Source organism: Barbus barbus (genome assembly GCF_936440315.1).
Source record: "Barbus barbus genome assembly, chromosome: 13".
NCBI classification, from domain to species: Eukaryota; Metazoa; Chordata; class Actinopteri; order Cypriniformes; family Cyprinidae; genus Barbus; species Barbus barbus.
In genome coordinates this window covers 361,484-372,500 of record NC_136741.1, presented here as the reverse complement: position 1 = coordinate 372,500, position 11,017 = coordinate 361,484, and the positions used below count along the sequence as shown (strand labels likewise).

Here is an 11,017-nt window from a genome sequence, read left to right as displayed (position 1 = left end):
GTCTGTGTCTGTGTGTGTGTGTGTGTGTGTGTGTGTGTGTGTGTGTGTGTGTGTCTGTGTGTGTGTCTGTGTGTGTGTGTCTGTGTGTGTGTCTGTGTGTGTGTGTGTGTGTGTGTGTCTCTGTGTGTGTGTCTGTGTGTGTGTCTGTGTGTGTGTGTCTGTGTGTGTGTGTGTGTCTGTGTGTGTGTGTGTGTCTGTGTGTGTGTGTGTGTCTGTGTGTTTCAGACTGCAGTAGGCCTGTTCCAGTCGGCGGTGAAGACACACCTGCTGCTGATGGCTGATAGAGGGCACACTCACTCGGACCCGCTGCAGCAGTTTTTCAGAGATCTCGCACCGAAATACGCTGGCAAGGTAGTAAACATGAGTCCATTTCACCTCATGCAAAAAAAATTCTAATCAGATTAAGAGCTGTTAGTCTGATTACACAAGCACTGCGCCCCACTGACCCTAATATTCCCACACATGCCAGATCCTTCCAGAATTTACAGAAATATTCCAGACTGTATAAGACTGCTAACGGTTTTGATTGATTTGGGCAATATTGACTGACTGTTCACATACAGTACACTTTAAGACAGTTATCAGGTTTACAGTCAGATTAATGTTTATCTGGCACTGCACATATACATTTGCACAAACTCTAACTAATAAAACGTCTATAAACTAAAACTCTAAACAATTAAAGTGAGCAAAAACTAAAATAAAAAATAGATTCCCTTATAGAATTTGTAATGGTTTAATTATATAATTGTAAATGTATTGGTTTTAATGGAAACTGTAATGGTTCCTATGCGTCTCTGCTGGTAATTTGTTGGCTTCTTCTATTGGTGGCTTGTTAAACTAATGAATCCTAATGGAATATGACCCAGAACACACTACAGGACAGGGTTGCCAGGTCTTGTGTAACACAATCAATCAAAAACAAATGCCTCTCCCTTACCTAAAATACATATTTACAGTCACTGTTATGTGTATTACACAATTTCAACAGTAAAATCATATTCATAAGTTTTAGTCACAAACGGTCTGTTTTCATAAAGGAGTTCAACGGCTCTTTCCTCACAATACTCTAAATCTCACACAGATGTATCATTGATAGAATGGAAACTATTTCAATATATGCACTACAGTTTCTGCTATATGTCAAACCTTTAAACCGCAGGAAAGATTAACCAACAGTAAAGAGTTTACAAGTAGTCAAAATCTAGGCAAACCTGGCAACATTGCTACTGGATATTAATGGTGAACCGTTGATGGTTTGTAATTTTTAGTGGAAACCATTAGAACTTCTGTGATGAACAGCACTATTTAACTAAACATATTACTACAAAAAAAGACATGACACAAAATGACTCAAATGAATAATTATTTAAATTTAAAACGGACTCATTTTCATAAGCTGTCCAAATGAACCCAAGACTTCCCTCAACTGCATATCATCATAGCTGTTTTTAGGGCAGATGCTTGAATGTGTTTTGTGAAATGCAGATGTTGTTTGTGCTGGTGAACGGAAGAGAGAAGTCAAACGCCCGCGTGCTGGAGTACTTCGGCCTGGAGTCACGTGATCTGCCACGGATTGGCATTTATGATGGTGTCTTGGACAAGAAGTGGCTCATGCCGGCGGGAGAAATCACTACTGAGCGCGTGCAGGACTTCTGTGACTCCTTCCTGGATGGAGAACTGCAGGTGAGGTCAGCATGAGGTCTTCTCAACACTCTCAACACATCCACATTCTGACATGCTGTCTTTCCAACAGAAGCAGAAAGAGGAGGAGACACCTGAAGACAAGACTGAACTATAACACCATCCTCTTCCTCATTAAACATATTAAACTAAATACAGTGGGTCTTGTTTTTGAGTTCATCATGTAGGACCTGTGTGTGAGCGTGTGTGTGTGTGTGTGTGTGAGTGTGTGTGTCTGTCTCTGTGTGTGTGTGTGTGTATGTTGATGTGGTTTATGAGGACACAAATTTGTATAATGACATGGGTATGACAGGGGTATTACAATATGAAGGTGGTTTATGAGGACACTGCCTATGTCCCCGTAATTCAAAAGGCTTAAAAAACATACTAAATGGTGTTTTTTTGAAAATCTAAAAATGCACAAAGTCTCCTGTGAGGGCTAAGTTTAGGTGTAGGGTTGGTGTAGGGCAATAGCACACACAGTTTGTTCAGTATAAAAACCATTACGCCTATGGAGAGTCCCCATAAACCACAAAAACCAACGTGTGAGTGAGTGATAAGTGTGAGTGTGTGTGTGTGTGATAAGTGTGAGAGTGTGTGTGTGTGTGATAAGTGTGAGAGTGTGTGTGTGTGAGTGATAAGTGTGAGTGTGTGTGTGTGATAAGTGTGAGAGTGTGTGTGTGTGTGTGTGTGAGTGATAAGTGTGAGTGTGTGTGTGTGATAAGTGTGAGAGTGTGTGAGAGTGTGTGTGTGTGTGTGTGTGTGTGTGTGTGTGAGTGATAAGTGTGAGTGTGAGTGTGTGTGTGATAAGTCAAGTCCCCTTTATTTATATATATCTTTTAACAGTACAGATTGTGTCAAAGCACTTAACAGTATCAGATTGGAGGATAGAGTGTCAGTAATGTATAATAATAAGATTAAACACTCAATTTTCAGTTAAGGCATTTCATTATTGAGTTCTGAGATGTCAATGTCTAGATCAGTTTAGTTTAAATAGTATCTGTGAAATCAAATTGACGATAATCGCTAGAAATGAAGAGTCCCCAGCTGAGCAAGCCAGAGGCGACAGCGGCAAGGAACCAAAACTCCTTCTGTGACAGAATGGAGAAAAAACCTTGGGAGAAACCAGACTCAGTCGGGGGGCAGTTCTCCTCTGATCAGGATATTATTGTTTATTTATTGTTTACATATTGTTTTAATTAAAATTTTAAACGAATAAATGCATTATATTTCTATTTTTATATTGTTGCAATTTCTAACAATATTATGTAGTTCGGTATTTTATTATATTTGTAGTTATTTGTTTTATTTGAAGTTTTATTGTATTTTAAGTTGAGGTCTTCACTGGGGATATGTCCCGGGGCTCATCCAGGTGTCCGGCCTCCGCTGACGATCAGGGCTGTAGACATCATCTCCCAGCGCCGATCCACCATCTGATCCGGACACGGACTGAGAAACAGAATAGAAACAGACAAATATTAGCGTAGATGCCATTCTTCTTACGATGTAACGAGTACATCATGTGTTATGGGGAGTGTTCCCGGTTCCGGTTGATCTAATTAATGCAGCCTAACTATCCTTTAATGGATTTGAATAATAGAAGGCACGGTCTAAAAGTAGAATTTACAGTTTTAGCTATATGGAGTTTACACAAGACTAGATAATGATCTGAGATATCATCGCTTTGCTGCAGAATTTCAACACCACTAACATCAACTCCATGTGACAGTATTAAATCTAGAGTATGATTTCGACAATGAGTAGGTCCTCAAACGTGTTGTCTAACCCCAATAGAGTTCAGAATGTCTATAAATGCTGATCCTAATGCATCTTTTTCATTATCAACATGGATATTAAAATCGCCAACAATTAAGACTTTATCTGCACCCAGCACTAACTCAGATAGAACATCAGCAAATTCTTTAATAAAGTCTGTGTGGTGCCCTGGTGGCCTGTATACAGTAACTAGTACAAACATCACAGGGGATTTATCATTAACACGTGTTTCTCTAGATAATGTTATATGCAGCACCATAACTTCAAACGAGTTATACTTAAAGCCTGCCCTCTGAGAAATACTGAGAATATTGCTATAAATTGTAGCAACACCTCCCCCTTTACCTTTTGGACGTGGCTCATTTTTATAGCAGTAATCTTGGGGGGTGGACTCATTTAAAGTAATGTATTCATCTGGTTTTAGCCATGTTTCTGTCAAACAGAGCAAATCTATATTATTATCATTGATCAAATCATTTACAAAAACTGCTTTTGTAGAAAGGGACCTGATATTCAGTAAGCCAAGTTTTATCAATTGTTTCTCTGTATTGTAAACATTTTTAAATTAATTAGATTAACAATTAGATTGTTACTCTTACTTTGGTTTGGATGTTTTCTGTATTTTCTAGTTCGGGGAACAGACACAGTCTCTATAGTGTGATATCTGGGTGAAGGAGTCTCTATGTGCTGAGAATTAACTGACTTCTGTGACATGAGGCGGCTAGCAGACGGTCGGTTTAGCCAGTCTGTCTGCTTCCTGACCTGGGCCCTAGTTAGTCAAGTACGAACTCTAAGACTATGTGCCATATTTCTAGAGAGAAGAGTGGCACCACTCGTCCAATTGTCTATAAAGTCTGTTATTCTGCGGGCACCACTTAGACATCCAGCCATTGAGGGCCAGAGCATATTACAGTGTCTGACATTGTACTTGCAAATTCACACACCTCTTTAACATTATATTTATCTCCAACTGGCGAAGTCAAACATCATTAGCGCCGATGTGGATAACAATCTTACTGAATTTACGTTTAGCATTAGTCAGCACTTTTAAATTTGCCAAGATGTCAGGAGCTCTGGCTCCCGGTAAACAATGGACTATGGTGGCTGGTGTCTCTATTTTCACGTTCCGTACAATAGAATCGCCAATAACCAGAGCATTTTCATCAGGTTTCTCAGTGGGTGCGTCACTGAGTGGGGAGAACCTGTTTGATGTTTTGATCGGAGCAGAAGAGTGGTGTTTTGACCCGAGACTAGCTGCGCTGCTGCACGGGCTCTACTGGAACCAAACAATGTACAGGACTTCCTGAGCTAGTCGCATCCAAAGCAGTATCTACAGCCCTCACATTCTTACTGTCCTCAACTAAAGTCTGGATGTGTGTCTCTAATTCTGAAACCTTCTCTGTCAGCCTAACTATTTCCCTGCATTTATCACATGTGAATCCCTCATCGCCGACAGAGAGAGATAAACTATACACTTCTCACACTCACTCAGAGTGAGAGTGTGATGTGTGTGTGTGTGTGTGTGTGTGAGTGTGTGTGAGTGTGTGTATGTGTGTGAGTGTGAGTGCGTGCACGTGTGTGTGAGTGTGTGTGTGTGTGTGTGTGTGTGCGAGTGTGTGTATGAGTGTGTGAGTGTGTGTGTGAGTGTGTCAGTTAGAGACTCTAGAACTGTGGTGAAGAGCATGATTTAGATACTATAGAAATCTAGATGTTTGTTTTAATTAGTATTTTCATTTCTGATCCATGTACAAAATGCTCTGTGTCTATAAACGAGCTGAAAGCACAGACCTCAGTGAAGGACAGAACATGAAGAACACAATGAGATCCAGATTTATGATCGACACACACTGAGTCTGGCTGTGACATATATAGTATGTATGCACCACACTGAGAGACCGTAAACTCAATGATTGAGAATAAAGAGGCTCGAAATGTCTGGATTCTTGAGCCGGCCGAAGATAATGAGCGGGTTTGGTTAACTGAGCGGAAACGGGAGTTTCAATCTCTGAAATTCTCTGAAAGCAAACACAGACTGAGTTTGTGTTTGTTTGTGTGAGCGACTGCAGTGAGATTCATAGAATAATGTGGAGGAGACAGTGATGTGTTCTTATGAGACACAGATGATGAGAGACAGATCACGAGTCTGAGTTCTGCTAATATTCTGTCCTGCTAACACTTAAAGCCTGTATGCATTATAAAGGAATTCATAATGAATGTTGTAATGCATTATATCTTTTCATAAATTATTGTAGCCAAAGTTAAATGCATTATAACATATGAAGGTTTGTTTGTGTTTTAATGAATAACAATGACTATAAAAATATTATACAGTAATGTAACTGTGGTTACAGTTATTCATGAGATCACATAAGGTGCATTACAATGCATAATTATGCATTTTATATAAAGGCTGTAAGTAAAGTGTTCTACACATGAACACAGGACAGGATGTTGAGCTGCGTGTCTGTTCAGAAGTCCCTGCAGCACAAACACATCAGCTACACACACACTGCTCTTATTTCCAGTGTCACAAAGCCGAGAGCAAAGTGGTGCCATTTATGCCTGGAAGAGCCAATAAAACCAGCTAATAAGTTCCTAAGTTACTGAGAGGTAAAATCCAGTTATCCAACCTCTCTTTCTGCAACCTCCACAGATACAGAGGAGATCAGACCACAATATTCAGATTACTGCTGGACTGACTGTTCCTAATCACATGCATACAGCTGTGAAGAATAATAATAACTCATCATAATTTAACAATCTGTTCTTCAAGCGTTCTGGTGGAGACTGCTACATTCAACATGATTATAATGAAGGTCAGTGTAAGATCAAATGTGTTGCACCACTTGATTTTCCCATTGAAATCCTGAATTTGATGATGCCGATGAACGTGTAAACATCATGAAATTAACTGTTTTTTATGCAGTAAAAAAATATGTAACCCCAATCCTACATAGATGGTAAACTTTAATTTCAATAACATTTTTAATTATATTTAAACCATTTGTAATGTGATGAATGAGAACATGCACACTTATATTATGATTAACAACACATGATTTGTCTTGAGACTAATTTTGCATTACACCCTAAACAGAGTAAAAATCTAATGTGGATATATAATAAATGCTTTGGCAATATGCCTGTCATGCCACTAAAGTGATTTAAAATGGTATTGTATGGAATTGATATATCGGTGCAATCAGGTTTGCTTCACAGACTCTTGAGAACTGAGGCTCATTCTGCTAAAAACATTACAAGCTAAAAACAGACTAACTCTCACTGTAATTATCGGAAGTTTGCAGACATACGGCTCAGAAATACCCAAACTATCTATACAGCTGCTTTTATATAAAACACACACACTCGCTGTGGTCTGATGGGTTTGTTTGTGGTGTCTGCTGTGATGGCGGAGACCAGAGCTGAGGCCACATCAGACCACTGCACCACATGAACCCTCTCTCTCTCTCTCTCTCTCTCTCAATTCAATTCAATTCAATATGTGCTTTATTGGCATGACAATTGTTACAATGTATTGCCAAAGCATAGTGTTTACATTAAATATAGAACAAGTATGTAAAAAAAATAAAAAAAATTAATAAATAAATAAAAAAATACATGCATGTGTATATATAATTAAACAAAATAGAACAAATCAATTCTAGAATTCTGTGAACAGTTTAAAAGTGTGTGTGTGTGTGTGTGTGTGTGTGTGTGTGTGTGTGTGGGCGCATCACTGATTTGTTGACTCCTCCCTCTTTTTGTGACAGGCATCAATGTATCTTGCTGCTAGTGAGATACAATCTTGTTTTTCACCTAATAAATACTGAAGTTGTGTTTTCTTGTTTAACATTTTGAAGTCAGGGTAAAGTGTTTCAAATTGTGGATAAAATGCCTCTCTAATGTGTTGATAGTTAGGACAGCTGGTGAGGAAGTGTTGCTCTGTCTCCACTTCTCCATGAGTACAGTATGGACAGATGCGGCTCTCTCTGGGCAGCCAGTGCTGTCGATATCTGCCCGTCTCTATAGTCAGAGTATGACCGCTCAGTCTGTACCTCGTCATCTGTCTTCTTAGTTTACAGTCTTTCACTGTACTCAGATATTCTGCAATTGTGTAATCTCTATTTAGGGCCAAATAACATTCAAGTTTACTTTGTTTTTCTGTTGTTTCTTTCCAATAGGTTAGATAATTTTCTTTTTGTTCTTTTATAATTTGGTTGGGCCAAATGTTGTGGCTGATTATTTGAGTGTCCTGCTGCTGGATGTTAGTCATGTTAGTCTGTGTTTGCAGCTTCAGGACCATCTGAATCAGGGGACTTTTTTCAGGGTTCACTTCATGGTTTTTAAGGGCTTTAAAATGATAAGAGTTGGGGTCGCTCATTTTTAAGTGTTTCCAAAATTTGATGGCTCGCTTCTCAATGTGCATTAGTAGAGGGTATTGGCCTAATTCTGCCCTGCATGCGTTGTTGGGTGTGCTCCTCTGTACTCCGAGGATGCTCTTACAGAACTCAGCATGCAGGGCTTCAAGAGGATTTTTGTCTGATTTAGGAGAGGACCCCACACTTCACTGCCATATAATGCAATAGGTTCTATGACTGATTGGAATATTTTGAGCCAGATTCTAATTGGTATTTGAATTTGGATAGATTTTTTGATGGCGTAAAAGGCCCTTCTTGCTTTCTCTTTCAGTTCATTCACAGCCAAATTTAGTTTACCAGTTGCATTTATCTTCAGCCCGAGGTATGTGTAGTTTGTGGCATGTTCAATATTGGTCGTACCGAGGCTGAAATTGTGTCTCTTTCCCTGAAGTCTGGGTCTTTTCTGAAATGTTAGTACTTTGGTTTTGTTAGGATTAATAGTCAGGGCCCAGGTCTGACAGAACTTGTGCAGGATGTCCAGGTTCTGCTGTAGACCCTCTTCTGTTGGAGACAGCAGAACCAGATCATCTGCAAACAGCAAGAACTTAATGTTGGAGTCATGTAGTGTGAGGCCAGGTGCTGCTGATTGTTCCAGGAGTTTTGCCAGTTCATTAATGTAGATATTGAAGAGGGTCGGTGATAGTGGACAGCCCTGCCTCACACCCCGCCCTTGAGTGAAGAACTCTGTTCGTTTATTTCCAGTTTTAATTGCGCATTGATTGTTTGAGTACATTGTTTTTATAATATCTCTCTCTCTGTGTGTGTGTCTCTCTCTCTGTCTCTGTCTCTCTCTCTCTCTCTCTCTCTGTCTCTGTCTCTCTCTCTGTGTGTCTCTCTCTCTCTCTCTCTCTCTCTCTCTCTGTGTGTCTCTCTCTCTCTCTCTCTCTCTCTCTCTCAAATTCAAATGAGCTTTATTGGCATGACCTGCACAGTATTGCCAAAGCATTGTCCATTACATGAATAAGGAACAAACAATTATATAAAACATAGAACAAGAATAGATCTGTAAAATAATTAAGTAAATAAGTACATGCATTCTTTCTATTCTTTTTTTCTTTTTCTCCGCAAACAATAAAAATATTTAAGGCATTGCTTAAAAAATAATAATAATCAATAAATACAATTAAAATAACAAAAAAAACACCTTTGTACAACATGTAAGAAATGCTCTTGCTTCAGTTTTGTCCACTGGCTGATAGTCTTAGTTTGTGGCAGGCTGATACATATCTTGCTGCTGTTGTGATCATTTTGGAATTTTCTCCTAAAATGTGACTTAATTTTTCTGCATTTGGTTTCCACAATTAGTTGTAATTAGTTGAAATGTGCAGCTCTAATGTTGTGATAGTAATCACAGTGCAGTAAGAAATGTTGCTCTGTTTCCAGCTCTTTCTGCAGCACAGTGAACACAGGCTCTGTTCTCGTGGCTGTCGTCCTCTCTCTATGGCCAGACAGTGATCACTCAGTCTGTACTTCGTTAGTGTCCTTCTTCATTTGTGATCTTTCACACAGATCAGGTATTCTGCTGGTTTGTAGTCTCTTTTCAGGTGTAGATACAGCTCCATCTTCTTCTGTATTTTAGTGGCATCTCTCCAGTAGGTGATGTAGTTGTGTGATTTGGTTGGGTCTGATTGTGCTGTGCTGGTTTGGGTGTAGTGTGAGTACCAGCTGTAAAAGCTCTCTTCTGCAGGGCTTCAGTCTGGTAAGAGCTCGGATCACTGGATTTCAGCTGCTGCTGGAATTTCACAGCTCTCTTTTCAATATTAATTAATAGTGGATATTGTCCTAATTCAGCTCTGCACGAGTTGTTTGGGGTCGCTCTGTTAACTTTTAAGATGTTTTTACAAATTTGGGTGTGCATAATTTCAATTTCTTCTTTTTCCCATTTAGAGTAATCTTGGGTTTTTAGAGGTCCCCATTTCTCACTGCCATATAGTGCAATTGGTTCGATTATTGCTTTTAGGATTTTTAGCCAGGTTTGAATTGGAATTTCATAATGAATTGTATTTTTGATCATATAGAAGACTCAGATCTCCTTCATCAGACGTCTGATGGTCTGTTACAGACAAACTCTCCTCATTTGCTTCTGGATGAACTTTTTCTGCAGCTTTTGCGCTGGGAAAACCCAGGAAAGAGCTGCAAACATAACATCCATCCGCATAACACTGAAAATTATAAGGTGGACGGACAGTACTGAACACAACACAGCACTGTTATATTTGTCTGAAGAACTTTCCACAGAGACATGTCCACTAAACAAACCCAACGGACCAAACAAAACCTAGACATGGAAATTACACAGCAGACCAGCCAGCACTCATTTCTATGTGAATGAAACACACACACACACACACACACACAGAGGTTAAGACAGGACAGGTTGCATCTCTGTGTGTTTTCATCTGTTTTCATTTCTAGATCTGTGAGAATACATTCCTATGTGGCAATAAATACTGAGTGTGTTATTTATCATCAGCTGTTGAAGCTGTTTGTGTCGTTCCAATTGTGTGTGTTTGTTCCAGACTTCAGTCTTAGTGGAGATTTTACAGTGACTCTTTCTACAAGATACATAGTTACACCAGTAGGTGGCGACACGTGACCTTGTTTATGAGTCAATCATTTGAATCAATCATTTAACAGATTTTTACAAAGACACTGATTCATTCAGAAGCTAAATAAATAACTTATTTAGTTATTCAAATGAGGAGTTATTGAATCATTCATTCAACTTGTTCATTTAAAAAACACCAAATCATTCAGGAACAAAACAAATGAGTGAATCATTGAATCATCCATTAAATTATTCAAAAACGCTGATTTATTCTTCTGTGGCTTCATTTGAAACTATTTTCATTAGTGAAGCAAAAACACAGTAACAGACAATATTGCATTTAAAGTATTGTGTATAATATTGTGTCTAAATTTAACTTCTTGATTGCTGAACGATTGTATAAAAGCAAAATCACAAAATCAAACAATCATTCCTTCTCCATCCATTGGTAAGCAACATAGCAAATTATTAATTGCTTTAATGGAGAATGTGAGTCATCTGCACTGTTCCAAACTGCTTCAAACGAGGCTTATTGCTCTGTCTGTCTGTCTGTCTGTCTGTCTGTCTCTCTCCCCGTCTGTCTGATTGTCTG

At 39.0% G+C, this 11,017-nt stretch overlaps 1 protein-coding gene across 1 annotated transcript in view; it reads left to right on the top strand.

Annotated features, from left to right (window-relative positions):
* Positions 1 to 1,837, top strand: part of erp27 (endoplasmic reticulum protein 27) — a 4,518-nt gene extending 2,681 nt beyond the window's left edge. Inside the window, exons 5-7 of the mRNA XM_079432404.1 lie at positions 226 to 351; positions 1,489 to 1,686; positions 1,757 to 1,837. Of these exons, the coding sequence (XP_079288530.1) occupies positions 226 to 351; positions 1,489 to 1,686; positions 1,757 to 1,801 (369 nt within the window). The 3' untranslated portion in view covers positions 1,802 to 1,837. The remainder of the gene's footprint in view (positions 1 to 225; positions 352 to 1,488; positions 1,687 to 1,756) is intronic.
* The last annotated feature ends 9,180 nt before the right edge of the window (positions 1,838 to 11,017 follow it).